A 19372-nucleotide genomic window follows, 5' to 3' on the forward strand; every position below is an offset into this window, starting at 1 on the left:
AGCCCAGTTCCAGGCTCTTTTCTCCATTTTCTCCCTTCCTAGATTTGTATTCATGATTTAAAGTGCCAGTGAGCACCGGTGGTGTGATTTCATCCAGTTCCAATAACTACTTACACTTACATGCTAAATCAATGAGTAGCTGGACTTAATAAGATTTAAAGTTTTGCCAAGTTTGCTCAAAAGAGCAAGAGATATTAATGGTGGGTAAATTGGGAAGTGAGGCCATGGGGAAGGGTGATGGATTCTGAGAAAGTAGAAGGACCAACTGATTGGAGGTCCTGAAGAATTACCCAAGTGAATGGACAAGACTGAGTTAAAAGTAATGATTGGAGACTGAGATAATAGGGCCTAAAAATATTTACCTATTTTATTAATATAATAAGACAATTAAAGCTGGGATTCAGTTGGCATAGACCTCAGGTAAGACAAGAGTGTGGCTGACTAAATAGATCAGTTCTTCTAAAGACAGCAGCTCTCTGGGATTGCCTTGAGAACTCCACCTACTCTACAAGGAGAAAGCTGGATAGGACAGTGGGGAAAGGGCGTTTAGGACAAGCTAGCTTGCAGTGTTTGTCAGACTGCCTCTTGACCCAAGATCAATGGCTTTTCCCAGAAATTCGGAAAAGATAAAGTAGGGTTTGCTGTGTAAGCTGTCCTCCAATTGCTGCAACTCCAACAGTAGGGTGGTGGTGGTGACGGTGGTAGGAGGGGAACAGCCAGGCCCCAGGTGTTAGGTTCCTCTGTCTCTGACTAGTCTATTTAAGGACTTTGGCTCTCTCCTTAACTCTTGGCAGAAGGTTTTCAATCTTCTCTATGAAATTCCATCCTACTGTTACATCCAAAGTATTTTTTCAGTATTACCTGTAGCTGCTATGTCTCAAGACAGCACCACTTCTTAGACAGCTGGGGCTGAAACAAGGGTAGAAATGTGCTCTAATACACCACAAGACTTCTAAACTATTTCTCCCACAGTCATCTGGGATGATGAGTCCATTCTTTTACGAATTCATAAGCTCTGGAAATAAACCAAGGCTCCCAATCCATGAACCAGGCACCTAAGCATAAGATGCTTAGAACTTGTTCAACTTTCAGTTTGCTTATCTTTAAAGAAAGTGATTATTAATATCAATAGATAATAGTGATATTATCAGATCTTTCAAGGTATCTTGTGTTCAGAAACCCTATAACAGTAAGGATGAAAAGCATAGTATCACAGTATCTGAAAGTGGCTGTTAAACAGATGGTCTCAATGGAATTAACAGGAGAGGTCAGTATACTTTTGATGACAATATTAAAAGGACAACTGATTTTATTAAATATTAGAAAACTCAAAACATATGGGCTTCCCTGGCGGCTCATTGCTAAAGAACCCTCCTGCCAATGCAGGCAATGCCAGTTCAACCCCTGAATCAGGAAGATCTCCTACAGAAGGAAATGGCAATCCACTCCAATATTCATGCCTGGGAAATTCCTTAGACAGCGGAGCCTGGTGGACTACAGTCCATGGAGTCTCAAAAGAGTCAGACACGACTTAGTGACAAAACAACCACAACAACAAAACTCAAAACACACATGCAACCAATATTGACACTGTAAATTAATAACTCTAGCTCTACCCTGAGGATACGAGTTGAGTTCAATGTATGTTTGCATGTCTATATTCTAAGCCATTCCCCAAATCTGCTCTTCTAGGATAAAATGAAAATGAAAGGGAAGACAGTGGTGAAAAAAAAATTTAGAGATATCAAAGTGTAAAGATATGCAAAGTATGCTACAAATTAAAATTAAAACTAGACCAGGATATTTACATATTTTATTAAATCTTTACAATCAGTAATTATAATCAAATACACAACTATATACAAGGATTATATACATTTTGCCCAGACTTTTACATCACAGTACATAGTTTCCCTTAGAAATATTGTATACATTTATCACCAAACAATAAAATCCAACAACAGTAGTGTTACAGCACCTGTTAGTACAGACATCTTTTTTCATAAATTACATCATAAGAAAATATACGGCTGTAAATTGGGCTTTTAAAAATGTCTTTTATAAAATCTGAACATACAATATTTCATTCACAGAATGTTTTTTTTTTCTATGTTCTGACTGAAGCCTTGTGCATAAAACGACCAGTTGGAATATTTACTAAATGCCCCCTCCTCTATATTGATAAGCACTATTGGAACTATGGATGCTGAGCTTTCTTTATGATGAATTTGGCATGGGGTCTGGTGAGGGAACAAATGCTGGTTTTACTACTCAAAGGGCCATGAGATGGTAATTTAAATTAAAATAAAAATCTCAAGAGTATATTAGAGAAGTTAAAATCACAGAGTGCACAGTTTTTCATTTTACTCTCTAAACACTGTGAAGAGAAAGGGAAAAATATAATGTTAAAAAATTTGTTCTGAAACAACTGTATTCTTGTTGGAAGCCTATTAAAAGTTAAAAAGAAAAAAGAAAACCTACCCAACAAAATATCCCATCCCAAACATATCTAGGAAATTACAATTTTTCACACCTAAAACTTTATGAGAAAAGCACTGCAAATTAGGGTATATCATTTTAATGGAGTTTCCTAAGCAGAAAAAACTTGAACTATTTTTAGTAGGTAAACAAGTGAAGTTTTAAAACTTGAAAATACCTGAATTAAATACTTTCTCTAATATCTAACTTTTAACTTTCAGATAAAATCCATACTTGATTCCAGGTTTGTAAACATTGTATAAATCCTTCTTAGTCAATTTTATGGCTGTGGTGATCACTTCAGCTCTCTCTCTATGCAGCCAACAGCTAACTGAGGTAGACCAGATGTTTCTAAAATTCAGGGTCACACAGAAACCCCTGAATCTTTAGGAAGTAAATAAAATGCTATAAAAGGTACTTAAAAAACAAAACATTTTAAAAAATGCCTAATGCTGTTGAAACTTTTCATGAACTTAAAAACAACTTCGTGGCAGTATGTCAGTTAAGAATGGAGAGTCAGTGACAATGTTGGAGTTTTGAAGCTGAACATTATACCTTCTTTTCTTAGCTAGGGAAAAATCAAGTATAATTCCTTCTGCTATTAATTTTTATAGTTTGTTAATTTTATAGCTAAATTTTAAGTATTCATTTTTCTAGACAAGCTGATGGTTTAGTCACTAAGTTGTGTCCGACTCTTGTGACCCCATGGACTGTAGCCTGCCAGGCTCCTCTGTCCATGGGATTCTCCAGGCAAGAATATGGAGTGGGTTGCCATTTCCTTCTCCAAGTTGCTTCTAGACCTCAATGAATGGCAACAACTCCCCCTAATGGCCAAAGAAAGGGTAAGTGGCAGTAAGCTGGCTTTTCTGTGTATGCCACAAGATCTCTGCTGGAAATAAAATTATGTTGTTTTGATAAATTAGAAAAGCTAGATTTGACAACAATGGCTTTGAACTACAAAAAGAAAACCAAATCAATGTATATAAGGCTTCTGTAATCCAAGTCTTAAAGGAACATCTGCTCCTTTTCTCCAAGCCCCAGTCCTATAAATCAAGGCAAGTCAAGTAATTACGCTTCAACTATTTTGGCAGCTTTGCAATCAAAATGAACAAAGTACTATGTCTATTCTTCCATATACTCTATGTATTATAGTTCTATCATCTTTTTACACCAAATTTCACATGCAGAGAGACTAAAAATATCCATTTTGGTGTCAGGTTTAATTAAGGGCCAAAAAAAGTCTTTTATACTACTCTTTTTCCCCCCCCTCAAAATGAATTCTCTATTAGATTTATTACTCACTGACCCAATTAACTTCAGCTGGAATTTTTGAAAGCAGCTATTTATCCCCTTACAAAAGAACATGTTTACCTGGGATCTAAGACATACTGTACATGAATATACATAACTACAATACAGCACTGCTGTTCTTTTAACAGCTCCATATACAGTTTAAGTTCATCAGTACCTCCAAAACTGTGTTTTAAGGAAAAAAATTATTATATAATGACACGGTAAAGAAAAAGAAAAGTCTCAAATATTCCTTTAGAACTGATTCACGTATGTTTAAAAAATAAATAGAGTAAAGCCATGATTTCAATTACAGGGCTGTCTACAGATATCAACAAAAAAGTTCTAAAAACTTAAATGTGGCCAGCACCAGACTGCCACACACATACACACACACACCCCCAAAAAAAATTAAAAATAGGGGAAAAGGTTCCATTAAGCTATATGGCTATATGTTAGTTGCTACTGTGTTTTTTACACAGGTTACCATAGACTAATTTTCAAGTCCATATTGGAAGGAATACTCATTAAAACAAAACAAAACAAAACTTAAAAACCATGATCAACAGAAAATGTGACAGATTCCTTAGGTGCAACTTTAGCAACTATAGTTTCAAAGGAGGAAAAAATAGTAGTTACTCCAGAATTTTTAGACCACTACCACAGTTTTATCATGGCTAAGACAGAAAAATGGAACAAAATGTATTCAGCTATTGGCAACACAGGTCTTGTGGCTCAAAATGCATACTACACATGGGATGGAGTAAGGCTGATGGCTAGAGGTAATCACCTCCAAAGAAATGAACTGGAAAAGATTTATAATTTACCCTACAAAGATATAACCTTAAGTTCCATTTCAGAGTAGTCACAGCTTTCCCTATGGAAGGCCCAATGGCAAGTTCATATTGCAACATTACAGTTTCTCCCTTGCTCCATTTTTCAAGAGTATTAGGTAACCAATTCCCACATTATATGACCTTTTTACCTGGTCCCAATGATTAGTCTTTACGCAAAGAACTCACTGAGAAAGTACACTGGCTTCACCTTTGGTTTAAATGAAAAGGACACCGATAAGAGGGAAAAAAATCAAGTCATCTCGATCATGTTACACAATGAAGCGAGTGAAAATGTTGAGCAAAGACTGTTTTCACCATGAATGCATTTGCTTCACAACCATTTAGGTCACTTTGAGTGTTTCTGTGAAGGCAGCATAACCAGAATGCCCACAAAACTCCTATGCGTTTTCCCCAAAGAACCTCTAACCCGCAAACCAAGAAAACAGAGAGCTTCCTTTAATTAGAAAGCTGTACAAATCTGTATTCCCCACCTCATAGTTAACTAGATATGTTTCTTAGCTACTATCCAGAGACTGCAGAAATCTGGTTCCAAGGAATGCCCAGTAATCTTTTCCTGGCCCAAGGTGTGCAGCAGGATGGTACACTCCTGTCACCTGGGGGGTGGGGGAGGACTGTGAGTTTGCATTTTTGATGGGACAGTTTTAAACAAGGTCAGTTCTAACACAGCGTGTTCCAGATTCCTATGAAAACTAACTCTCCCAGTCAGAACGTGGTTGCTCATCACCATACTTAAAGCCTCCCATGAAGAGAGCCTGCTTAGTATCAGGGTGTCTATTAACCACAGTTTACCTTTTCTTTTGAAATACCTACCACCAGGTAGACTTTTGTGAGTCAGAGCTCATCCTTATCCATCATTTCAAATGCTTCTATGTCTTCATTCCAGTCTGCTAATATGGAGTCTATAGGCTGGGCCTTTTTGCCCCAGCTAACATTAGGATTGGAATCCTCCTCAGTTTCTGGCTGTTCTTGAAGTTGGTTATCTAAATCTGTACATTCACCATCAAGACTTGTAGTCTCGAGGTTTTCCATGGGGTTAGAATCCTGTTCAGAAGAAGAAACGCTTGCAGCACTGTCTGTATCTACTGGAGATAAAGCTTCTGGGTGAGAGTTCACAGAACTTTCCTCAGGAGACTCTTGATCAACCAGATCAATCTCCTGAGACCTTGATGCAATCTGTTCAGCACTCTGAGAGTCATTTTCAGAGGATGGTTGTTCTTCATTTTCCATCTCAGGATCTGTACATGAAAGAAACAAACTTCATGCTACTTTCCTCCTCAAAACATGTACTATCATATTCTCAAAACCATACTGGCTTTAGTACTAAAGCAAAAAGCTGAGAGTTAAAAGAAAACCATGTTAATGCAGGATGACTCTAATAAAGACTGCCGTCAGTGGGTGTCACCAAATGCCAAGAAATACACTAAACAGTAATATTAAAATGCATATAAATTTATATTATAGGTCTTAAATTTATTAAACACCTAAATTCAGGAAAGCCCAAACATGAGAACATATTAAACCAAACAAAATTTAAACAGTGCATGCCACTGCTGTAATTTTAATATTCTTTGAAAAGTGAAATTCCCACTCAAGAAACCATGAAAATGCAGATACTGCAAAATTAAATGATTAAAATTAAATGATTCAGGGATATCAATGTGATTAAATATTTCCATAAATACAAAAACAGATTATTTACAAAACTTCATTACTGATGAAGTTTTATAAGATATAATTATAAGATATAATCATAAAATCTACTGGAAGGCCAAAAAGCAGGCTAAACCTCTGGTAATGAATATACAGTGAAACCACTAGAGGCATTTTATTTAGGGTTCCTACAAGAAAGTGCTGAGGTAGCAGCATCTATAATCACAGGCTGCACAATTCTCAGACTCTGCAGTCAGCTGGTAAAGATCTCATGAGCGTCTTCTGTGTGGCAGGCACCGTGCAAGGTGCTAGGGATAAAACTAGATGAAAACAAACACCTAACTTGCCCTTCTGAATCTTATAGTCCAGCTGAGGAAAACGTTTACAAATCAACACAAATAAACAGAAAACTCTGTGATGCAAGCTATGGTGCTGGAAAGAATGAGATTTGAGGACTTCTTTCAGAATGTGCTTCCCTGATGGCTCAGAGGGTAAAGTGTCTGCCTGCAATGCAAGAGACCTGGGTTCGATCCCTGGGTTGGGAAGATCCCCTGGAGAAGGAAATAGCAACCCACTCCAGTACTCTTGCCTAGAAAATCCCATGGATGGAGAAACCTGGTAGGCTACAGTCCATGGGATCGCAGAGAGTAGGACATGACTGAGCGGCTTCAGTTTCACTTTCAGAATGTGACACTTGAACTGAGATTTCAAAGATAAGCAGAATTAGTCAAAGAAGAAAGAGAAGATGAACTTATTATAAAACCAGAAAAATGGAAGGAAATAAAGGCACACAGGGAGGGACAGAAGGATACGTATGCATACACCCTGACCAGGCAGGATTACCTGACATGGGAAGCTTTAGACAGTTTGTGCTGGGGGTGTGTCAGGGGGAAGGTGGGCAAGGGGGAGGAGTTCCCACACGTTCTCTCAGCTGTGGAAAAGGTACATTTTAATTTGACATTTAGGGAAACTAAAGAACAGAAAGCAGTCTGGCAGCTTGGAGCTCATTTATGCTAGGCTACCCTAAGTTCAAGCAAAAACAAAAAGAACCTTCATTTCTAGACTGCATTAATCTAGTTTAGAATATGAAAAGGTGTGGGGCTATTTTATATAGTAATAAAGACTGTGCTTTTGACAAAGAATCACTCTAGGGTTACATGTTACATAATATTATTTTGGAAACCTAGCTAAGGATAACGAAACAGGATGGGGTAGGTTCCAATCGAGATGTGGAGTAGGATGGGGAGCTCTCCTCCTCCCACAAATAACAGGAAAAATACATCTATGAACAGAACACATCTCACAGAACACCTACTGGACACAAGCAGGAGACCTCAAACCTGAAAGGACAAGAAAAGTCTCTATCGGGTAGGACGAAGAAAAGAGAGGATGGAGGGGCAGGACGTGTGCCCCTGGGAGGGAGCTAAAGAGAGGAGAGGCTCCCGCATCCTGGGGAGCCCTCTCAGATCAGCGGGGACAGAAAGGGGGGTTCAGAGGCTCAGAGGCGAGCACAACCCCCATCTGAGGCAGGCAGAAGAGACGCCTGCACAGACTGGAGTACTGCTGCCCTGCGCGCCCCGGCCTCAGACACATGTCCGTAGGTACGGGCAGGGCCTGAAACTCAGCGTTGAGTGCGCAGTCCACAGGAAGAGCACTGCTGTTGGCTTGTGGACAAGGCCTGAAGGGGGCTGGAGTGCGGTATGGCCGCAACTGGGGGTGTTTGCAGAAGTACCCGGGCCACCGTAGAAGTCAAGCACCATTGTTAAGTGGCACACAAAGGGAGCCCCTTTCTCCACTGCCAGCCTCTACCCATGCAGGCTCCAGGACAGTATACCTCACTTACTGCCTCAGTGGCTTAACAAACGCAAATCAGTATACACAGGATGGATAAACAACAAGGTCCTACTGTATAACACAGGGAACTATATTCAATACACTGTGATAAACCATGATTCAAAAAGATACACGCACCCCAATGCTCACTGCAGCACTGTTCACAACAGCCAGGACACGGAAGCAACCTAGATGTCCACTGACAGAGGAACGGATAAGAAGATATGGTACATATATACAATAGAATATTACTCAGCCATAAAAAAGGAATGAAACAATACAAATAACCCCTCTGCAGTAGCAATAACTGGTTAGAAATAAACTAAGTTAACCTTTTATAATTAAAAACAGAATCCACAAGACATAGAATTAAATTTATTATGAAATCTTATTGTTTAATATTATAAAATCTCAATGAAAAAATAAGATCTGATTCAATTTACAGGTAAGTACCTGTATGTACCTGGATGGAAAGTCAATATTTAACAAAACCTTCCTGTTTAGATGTAACACATGCAGTTATACAATTCCAAAATGAATCCCAATTCTACTTTACTTTTTGGACTGGATAGGATTATTTTTAAATTCCTATGGAAGAATGTACATCACAGAGAAGTCAATAAATTCTGAAAAGAATTAGTGAGATGGGAGCTGCCTGAAGAGAGATTAAAATGTATTCAGAATAACAAACTATTTTATTATTAGCACTGGAATAAGCAAATAGATTAGTGTAAAAGCAGAGCAAATCACCCAAAAACAGATCAAATATATGAGAATATGTGATACATAGCAAAGTGGCAACAATCAGCTAAATAAAAATGACAGCTGGAGAAGTACAAAAAGAAAGAATCTACCACACCACTACAAACCTTCATTCTAAGGGGCCTGTGTAATGACTACATCATTAAATTCAGGGATGGTGAGTCAGACATGTGGAAGTAAAAATGAATGAAGAAAATCTCATGATACAAAGAGAGAGAAAGAAAAGAAAAAAGTTTTAATAATGAAAGGACAAAGAAACTTGGCAAAGACTTCAAGACTGGCTGTTCTACAACCATTCATTCATGCAACCAGCATTTACTGACAACAAGAAATACAGAGCTGAGACACAGGTAAAGAAGTACAATGTAATACAAATGTCAAAAGTACAACTATATTAAGATGTTGGGACTTTCCCTGGTGGTCCAGTGGTTAAGAATCTACTTGCCAATGCAGGGGACACAGGTTCAATCCCTGGTCTAGGAAAATCTAGCAACTAAGCCTGTGTGCCACAACCACTAAGTCTACACTCCAACCCCTGCGCTCTGTAACAAGAGAAGCCACGACAAAGAGAAGCCCGTGGCACCACAAATGGAGAGTAGACCCTGTTTGTCGTAACTAGAGAATGCCTGCGCATAGCAACAGAGACCCAGCACCGCCAAACTAAATGAACACAAACTGTTAAAGAAGATGTCCATACATTTTATCTATGAGAATAAGAGAAAAAATTCATAGAGAAGATAGCACTAAACTTGGTATTAGAATGACGAAATGTTTTTAAAGAGGAAAAGGCTATGGGAGTGGAAGCGGGATAGACAAGGCACTTGTGGAACGAGGGAAGACGTGCAAATGCAAAGATACAAGAGAAAACATGTGGTGACTGAGGGAGAGAGGCTGGAGTCCTTCAGTGTTACCTCTACTAACATTTCAGCTGCCCCTTTCCAAGCAAAGACGCCATCTGTTTACATACTAGATTCACCTCCTCAGAACCAAATCCTTTCCAATAGAAGTCTAAGTTCTACAGATCAACTGAAGGACAGATTCACCCCCATCACATTCAGTGAAGGATAATCGTAGGAAAAGGAACCTGCCACATGTAAACCTAAGGCCGTTCAAACCACTGGCCCTTCTTTTGTTTCCCCTGTTCTGCCTGCCTCTTCACCAGACAGACACAAACGCAAAAGTAGTTCTGAATCTCTGTGTCCATGCAGCTCTTAAGGCACTGGAAGCCAACACTATAAACTACAAAATGACGATGTATTCAAACTTTTAAATGCTGATTTTTTTTTCCCCATCTTGAGAAATACTACTGAGAAAAGTCAACTGAATCTTAATTGTAAATTGTTTCAATTCGGATCTCAAGGTAACAGTGTCTTTTGTTTGCGGGCACAGGGTGGGAATTATTATTCAGCACCTTTACAAATTCTAGAAATTCTGGAACCGGACACATGACAGACACAATATTAACACTTCTGCGGATAACTTAACTTTTAGAAGTGTGACTGGTTTAACCTGAGAAAGCAGCATTTCTACTTAATAAATTACTAATGCTTTATTCTGAAGAAGAATGTATAATAATTATCTGGACATTTTTGCTAGGATATAGGACTGTTGAAGATATTTCTCTTATCAATGGCTGGGATTTATCAGAATTAGAAGGTGGGAGTGGGGGCTTGTTCTGGAGTCTATTTTCTGTATTGATACGTGGGAAGACTGGCTCCATCAAAACTGACTTTTTAAGGGAAATATGTATCTGTGGAATGAGATCTTTAGAGAAAACAATCTGGAGGACATTTTAAATCATTCAGATTTTATGGCTGCTATTATTTGGTGTACTTAAAGAATCCTACCTAGTATCCTTGTGTGTGTGGTGTGCTAAGTTGCTTCAGTCATGTCTGAGTACCCTTGGTGGCACAATAAGGCCAGATACAGAGCTGGGAGATTTTTTTTTTTTTTAAAGGAGGGTGCCTTCATGGCTTTGTTCAGTGTTTCTCAAAGTATAGCTGAGTGCAATTAACTGGAATGCTTGTTTAAAATTTCAGATTCTGATCCCCTGCTTTCAGAGTCTGATTCAATATTCTGGAGTAGACCTCAGGAATCTGCACTTCTAACTACTACACCAGCTGATTCTGAAGCAGAAGAGAAACACTGATGCATGCAGCAACAGCACAGATTAATGGCACCCACTACAGATGTCAACTTAGAATATTTTCCTAAGTAAATAAAGCAGTTGATTTAATAAAACTATTATCACTGACTTTTGTTACACTGATAAATATTAACAATTATACTATAACTCACAGCTGACAGTTAATAATGCCCTACAGTTCTTCAAAAAGTTATACAAAAAGGGGAATTTTTCAAAGCTTTTTGTCAAAATATCACACTATAACAGAATCGCAGTCAAAAAATGGACAGACTATCAAAACTTTAAAAAATATATAATTTAAATAAAGCCCTTTTACTGCAAGGTCCTTAAGGGAATACTGTTATGCTGTTCAGACTTTTTTTTAAATAGCATAACTGATCTCTTTTCATATCCTTTCTGTGGTATAGAAAGCACATGCTTTACCACAATCTCATAGTCCTAACCCTCACACATTTCCTACAGATATATGGGTTTTAAAAACAAGTCGATACTTTAAATAGTTTATACTGCATTCCAATAAAAAGTGATCAAAAGTAACACATGCTATACAACAATGTCTTCATTAGAGTAACTCTTGCATGGATATGGACTAGTGAATTCACCTATTATTTAATTAATAGAACTTGTTATGACAGGATCAGTAAAGAATCATCATTATGGGACAGCTGACTAGGCATGAAAATAATCTAAGTACTTTAAATGATGTATTATCATGGTAGCCACTGAAACAATATATACATGCACACGCATGTGTGTATATACATGTATATACACATGCATGCACATATATATAATTAAGGCTTATTAAAGATACTTACTACTATTAATAATGTAGTTTGGAATCATTTTACCTTTTAATATTGCTGCTGAGATTCCAATGGTAGCACAAAATGGGGGGGAAAAAAGCAAAGGCATTAACGAGTTACATGGAATAATGATTCGCCTGCGTTTGATGTGCCAAAGTGCATATACAGATCTAACTGAAAAAAGGGCTCAGGAAGAAAAAAAAAACAGGCACATAGGAGGATTTAAGAAGATTAGGAATCCTTTCTATTCTGCTCTATTTACACATCCTTAAGTACATATACCCTACTCACTCCATACTGCTTAAATAGTTAACAACTGAATGAACCTCAAAGAAGAATAAAGCAATACAAGAAGACAACCCAAACACTGACTTGGCCAGCACTAGATTATTGCTAAACTTTTTCTTTTTTAATTGTTCCACTTGGCGGTTATACTGAATTGAGTAAGTTTCCTACATATCTGCCAAACAAATATCCCAAACATCAACAACCGTGTACAAATCACACAGCTTTATCTGTTGCAAGCGAGGTAGGAGGACTAGTGCTCTCTCTATAGGAGCCTCCAGTGGCTAAGAAAACGGCCATTAAAAGCAGGATTATGGACTACGTCTGATGGTTCACTTTCCCTCATTTGCCCGCTATCCCTAGATGTGAAATTGTAAAACAGTACTAGTGAGACCCTGCATTTATACAATAATTTGGGTTTCAAAGAGCTTTCAATTTACGAACAAAAATTTTGGCCCAGAGAGGGATATATATACACTCTCATGAATTAAGGCATGCTATCTTGTTCTTTAGGCACTAGCCAGGCATGTGTAACTCTTGTAACTTTTAAGTATCTGTGTGATGAAATTAGATCTCAATGAAGAGAAGCTGCTAGATTTCTACGCCTTCACCAAGACACTGGTTATTTGATTACAGGTGGCTTGGTGAAACCCAATTACTATTATATCATATATAACACCGTTCTATATAATTAATCTCTTTTTACTTCTTATTCTAAAAAAAACCCAGAGGATATAGTATCTGTGAAATTGAATGGTGAGCCTCCGTGGATGTTAAAAATGACTCTTAATGTAATCTCTTGTATTTTTATCACTGGCAGAATAATAGCAAAAATTATAAATTACGTATAAAAATATAATTCTAATGACATTCTAAATCAGCACACAAAGCAAAATAAACATTTCATTACTCATCTTTCCAAAAGAAAAACGTATTTTGAAATCACCTTCTACAAATTTTTACTTCTTTTACCAGTGAACCATAAATAATCATTTTGTAACTCATTTTTGTCAAGTGAGAAAAATTAAGGCAAAGCGGAAAACAAAGCATTTTTTACCCTTACCTCGATCTTTTGCTTTGTCAGAAAGGAGCACTTCTACCTCCTCATACTCCCGGATGGCATCCAGTATGATACCTCCTTCTTTGCTGAACAGAAACAGCATGGGGATCGTGATGTCATCTGTGTCCTTCCCGTCGCCCGCCATCTGGAACAGAGGGGCAGTATCGCTGCTGCTCCCCTCATTGTCATCTAGCCAGAGGACGAATAAAAGCAAACAGCAAGCGTTCATCCATTAGAAAGGCCCAGCTGCCAGCCTTTACTATTTTCCCCCTGTCGACATTAATTTGCTGCATTAAGAACCACAAAAACATTCACACTTGTGGGGTCCATAATTCTACTCCTAGAAATGTACACCGAGGAAATAATTCAAAAGAAGCAAAATGATCTATGCTGAAGAAGTTTACTGGAGTGCTTTATACTTGTCAACAACTGTAAACTGTAAGTAAATTATAATGAACTACCTGAGGGAACACACAGAAAAACTAAATGTTATTATTACATAAAAAAGGGAAAGTACAAAGTTCTATGATTGTGACTATAAAAATTTCAGATGCTTATGAAAAAGCCTAAAAAGGGAAAAATTCAGAGACCTGAATTACAATGGTAGAATAATGAAAATTTTATTGTTATTTATGATTTTCTCTAATGGCATTATATTATGTATTTTTAAAACACTCTTCACAAGGAATACTTATGACTAGACTGAAACACTATTCTGACTTTACACTAGTTAAAAAATAACAGTATGGCTGCTAATTACTACTCTACTGGAGATGTCACTTATGTCTAGTCCTAATCTCACATGCCAGTCTCCCTGGAGAACCTGTCTGTCACCTCTCAGAGAGCTTGCATGGACAAGCCCTGCTAAGTGGAGAATACCATGCAGAATCACACCCTTCAATAGTAACTGACCAGACAAAGGATGGCTACCTGACCCCCAGTGTCTCCAGGAGATTTGGAAGTGGCACACTTTCAAAAATAGAAAGACTTTCGGTTAGCAGTGGGTAGAAGTCCAGTTAAGTGACACAGACTGATGGCTTAGGTTGCAATTTTAGAAAAGACCATTTTGGAACTGCTAGGTAAAAAGAGAGCAGGCTGGTGAGAAACTGCTGGTGAGAATGAAGCAGAATATCAAAGAGCTGCAGAGAAGAGTCCAGGAGGACCCATAGATAGAGACAAGAAAAATGCTAGCCGTCATGGTTCCTGATGATTTTTGGTTTCCACTTCTAATTCCTTAGAGCACTCAGTTGTATTTCTTACTCTTGGGTTCAACGAAAATAATCCATTTCCATATAGTAAACAAACCTCCTTTACACTAAATAAACTGCTTCTTGTAGACAGCTGATTTTAATCTATACTTCTGGTATTTGGGATAAAAAACAACCAAGTCCTAATTTGCTCATTTATATACAATTAAAACCACTCATGACCCAGATAATCACAATGGTGTGATCACTCACCTAGAGCCAGACATCCTGGAATGTGAAGTCAATTGGGCCTTAGGAACTATCACTATGAACAAAGCTAGTGGAGGTGATGGAATTCCAGTGGAGCTATTTCAAATCCTAAAAGATGATGCTGTGAAAGTGCTGCACTCAATATGTCAGCAACTTTGGAAAACTCAGCAGTGGCCACAGGACTGGGAAAGGTCAGTTTTCATCCCAACACCAAAGAAAGGCAATGCCAAAGAATGCTCAAACTACCGCACAATTGCACTCATCTCACACACTAGTAATGCTCAAAATTCTCCAAGCCAGGCTTCAGCAATATGGGAACGGTGAACGTTCAGAAGTTCAAGCTGGTTTTAGAAAAGGCAGAGGAACCAGACATCAAATTGCCAACATCCGCTGGGTCATCGAAAAAGCAAGAAAGTTCCAGAAAAACATCTATTTCTGCTTTATTGACCGTGCCAAAGCCTTTGACTGTGTGGATCACAATAAACTGCGGAAAATTCTGAAAGAGATGGGAATACCAGACCACCTGACCTGCCTCTTGAGAAACCTATATGCAGGTCAGGAAGCAACAGTTAGAACTGGACATGGAACAACAGACTGGTTCCTAATAGGAAAAGGAGTACGTCAAGGCTGTATATTGTCACCCTGCTTATTTAATTTATACGCAGAGTACATCATGAGAAATGCTGGGCTGGAGGAAGCACAAGCTGGAATCAAGATTGCCGGGAGAAATGTCAATAACCTCAGATATGCAGATGACACCACCCTTATGGCAGAAAGTGAAGAGGAACTAAAAAGCCTCTTGATGAAGGTGAAAGAGGAGAGTGAAAAAGTTGGCTTAAAGCTCAACAGTCAGAAAACGAAGATCATGGCATCTGGTCCCATTACTTCACGACAGATGGGGAAAGAGTGGAAACAGTGTCAGACTTTATTTTTGGGGGCTCCAAAATCACTGCAGACGGTGACTGCAGCCATGAAATTAAAAGACGCTTACTCCTTGGAAGCAAAGTTATGACCCACCTAGACAGCATATTGAAAAGCAGAGACGTTACTTTGCCAACAAAAGTCCTTCTAGTCAAGGCTATGGTTTTTCCAGTGGTCATGTATGGATGTGAGAGTTGGACTGTGAAGAAAGCTGAATGCCAAAGAATTGATGCTTTTGAACTGTGGTGTTGGAGAAGACTCTTGAGAGTCCCTTGGACTGCAAGGAGATCCAACCAGTCCATCCTATAGGAAATCAGTCCTGGGTGTTCATTGGAATGACTGATGTTGAAGCTGAAACTCCAATATTTTGGCCACCTGATGCGAAGAGCTGACTCATTTGAAAAGATCCTGATGCTGGGAAAGATTAAAGGCAGGAGGAGAAGGGGATGAAAAGGATGAGATGGTTGGATGGCATCACCGACTCTATGGACATGAGTTTGGGTAAACTCTGGGAGTTGGTGATGGACAGGGAGGCCTGGCATGCTGCAGTCCATGGGGTTGCAAAAGAGTCAGACATAATTGAGCGACTGAAATGAACTGAAAACCATTAGAAACTAAACAAAATGCTTCACCAAAAACAAAAAAAAACTTCAGGGAAAGGAGTTACAACATAAGAAAGTTTCCACTTAGATGTTAATTTTTTAAAAATTAAGGACCACTTCTTTTAATTATTTACTTACAGATCTCAAGATAGCATTCTATAACTAATAGCTACTAATGAAAGCATTTGATTTGACAAATTTTGCAGAGTACAGAATACCATGAAAATTAGACTTTACCAAAAAATGGGGAAAATCTAAAATACTCCACATACGTTCCCAACTTTATTTTTTCATATTTTTTAAAACTCAGTAAGATGTCTAAAATATTAGTAGTGGCAAGCTATTAAATTCTTTAATAAAAGTAATCTCAGAGTGGAAAATAACCAAGGATTAAGAGGTGATTTAAGTCATCCATCAGCAAACTCTCTCTGTAACTGCTCAGATAGAGAATATTTTATGCTTTGTTACTGTTACCACCAGTCAACTCCAGCACTGTTCTTAAAAGCAGTTACAGAAGATAGGTAAACAAACTGATGAGCTGTGTTCTAATAAAACTTTTAAAAAAGCAGTGAGCCAAACTTGGCTTGCAGGCTATAGTTCGCTGCTGCTGCTGCTGCTAAGTCGCTTCAGTCGTGTCCGACTCTGTGCGACCCCATAGACGGCAGCCCACCAGGCTCCCCCGTCCCTGGGATTCTCCAGGCAAGAACACTGGAGTGGGTTGCCATTTCCTTCTCCAATGCATGAAAGTGAAAAGTGAAAGTGAAGTCGCTCAGTCGTGTCCAACTCTTAGCGACCCCATGGACTGCAGCCCACCAGGCTCCTCCGTCCATGGGATTTTCCAGGTAAGAGTGCTGGAGTGGGGTGCCATTGCCTTCTCCGCTAACCACTAATTTATTAAGCAGAACTTTTCCTAATGTTAATATTTAACTATGAAATTCATGCATTCATTAAATCAACACTGTAGTGCCCATATAGGATAAGCAAAAAGAATAATAAATATTTTTTCAATGAAATAAATCCTACTATTTTATTTTTACCCATATCAGTAATTTTAGGAAATTTTATTTCCATTGTCTTCAAACTCACAACCACCTAAAAGATGTTTATTACCATTTTCACTGGAGCTAAAAAAATTCTACTGATTAAACAGGTAAACAATCTAAAGGTTACAGCATGATTTTGTGGGAGAGCCAGGAACTGCACCCCCATGTACCTGATTCCAAAGCTTGCATCTGTGTGGAGGAATGGATATTTTCAGTGACTTATTTTAAGTGACTTAAGGTGGCAGGTGTAATTCTTGCCCCTAGGGGTTTTGGATCTCATGGGCACCATTTCTGATCCATGGTATCAGGTGTTTTTACCATCACTCCTGCTGCACCTTCACATCTGACTCAACTACATTTATTGGCATTAATATATAGAAACTCAGATTTAGGTGTTCAAACACCTAAATGAGACATATACAAATTATTAAGAGAGTCATTGGATTACCTATCCAATATGCTGGCTAGTGAAGTAAAAACAATATGAAAAACTCTGATAAAATTTTGGAAAATGAAAGAAAAACCCTAAAGATGATGTTTTGGTTTTTAATGCAATGACATGGAGGATTACTTACCAATAACAATGCCACCAATGGCTCCAGCATTCTGTATGTTGCGTGCCTTTTCTGCAAACATGCACTGCCCTCTTTGTATCAAAGCAATTTTTCCCATCACTGCTTCAGGGTTAGTAAGTTCTGAACAACCGTTGTATGGTTTACTGCTTGCAACAAATCCTCTTGTCTGTCAGAAATAAAAAGTTACTTGAATAACTTTTATCTTCTCAAATCACTACCATGTTATTAAAATTCAAAATCTAGAGCTTTAAGGAGATCTCATTTCTTTTCTAACAATAACACATCCAATACACATTTAGCATAAATTTTTGCTTTCAACATTTTGCATATCATAGTCCCCAACCAATATTTCTACTGTACTTTGCAGTTTATAAAAGCATTTTTACATAAATCACTAAACCTGATCTTTATAATGACTCTGAGTTAAATACAGATAACATATACATTTTACATATGGGGAACTGAGATTCAGCTTTCATAATTTGCTCAAGGTCACGATGTTAGAAAGTGGTACAGTTAGAGCCTGCTGGCAGACTCACTACATACCCAAACCCATACTTCAACAGCTGGGAACCATTTTTAAACCATCACTGGTAACCAGAAAAATTTTTGAAAGGGGAAAAAAAATGGATTTAGTGTACATAAATCTGCAAGTAATTCTTCTTCCTAGAAAAATTAAATCCACCAGAGAACTGATTTTAAAGATGTGGGTGTAAACATGTTTTAAGACCCTTCTTGCTCTTAGAATGTAAACTTCATGAGGGCATAAACCTTCACTGGTTTTTATAAACATGACATACAGCAAAAATCTAAAATAGTGCCTAGAATAAGAGTTGTTGAACAAGTCAATCTACTATAAACCTACATAGCTTTAAAGTATATACTAGAAAAAGTTTAAATTAGCGGTAATAGAGTTCAAAGACCATTGGTTTTAGATGATCAGGATATCTGAGTTCTGGTCTAGTAGCTAGCTAGCTTTGCTACCAGTCAGTCAGATAGTTGAACTGTGAGCTTTGTTTCCTATATTAAACTAAACCTATAGGATAAACTAGCTTAGTGGTCTTCCAAGTTTGCTTAGTGGAACCTCAGCATCTGATGCTCCTCACAGCCACTTGTCCAGAGCACTTTCGCTTTAGCTGTTCTTTACATTAAGCCTCTGAGTTAGATTTTTGTTCAAAGAAAGGTTCCAGTAGTTTAAAAGCTTGAAAACCATTTTTAGATAAGCTAAAAGCTTTGAATTAAGAGTATGTGAACAACATTTTAAGTAAAATTCTATAACCATATTGCAAACATAAATTATGACTCAATATTTTCAAGATATGCTTTAATCTCCTTTAATCTAGAAGATTAAATATTTAGGTGTTTTAAGTAAGTTAAAAATACTAAATTAGAAAAGAGATTAAGAAATTAACAACACTTAAGTACTATCCAAGTTCAACCTCAACAATATTCTCAGTGCACACACCTCTTTATGTTTCGACAGGTCTGGCCCAAACTGTGCTGGGCCAGCAGTTAATACTACCCGGCCAAAAAAAAACAATTTGTACAGCTCGTGGAGGGAGCTGCTGTTCTTTTTGTTGCTGACTTGACAATTCAATCATCTCCTG

At 38.0% G+C, this 19372-nt stretch overlaps 1 protein-coding gene across 1 annotated transcript in view; it reads right to left on the minus strand.

The window, feature by feature from the left end:
* Positions 1-1799: 1799 nt before the first annotated feature.
* Positions 1800-19372, minus strand: part of EDEM3 (ER degradation enhancing alpha-mannosidase like protein 3) — a 78078-nt gene continuing 60505 nt past the window's right edge. The window contains exons 19-20 of the mRNA XM_061383468.1: positions 13171-13356; positions 1800-5860 (exon numbers count right to left, since the gene is read on the minus strand). Of these exons, the coding sequence (XP_061239452.1) occupies positions 5457-5860; positions 13171-13356 (590 nt within the window). The 3' untranslated portion in view covers positions 1800-5456. The remainder of the gene's footprint in view (positions 5861-13170; positions 13357-19372) is intronic.

This window comes from Bos javanicus, chromosome 16 (assembly GCF_032452875.1).
Source record: "Bos javanicus breed banteng chromosome 16, ARS-OSU_banteng_1.0, whole genome shotgun sequence".
NCBI classification, from domain to species: domain Eukaryota; kingdom Metazoa; phylum Chordata; class Mammalia; order Artiodactyla; family Bovidae; genus Bos; species Bos javanicus.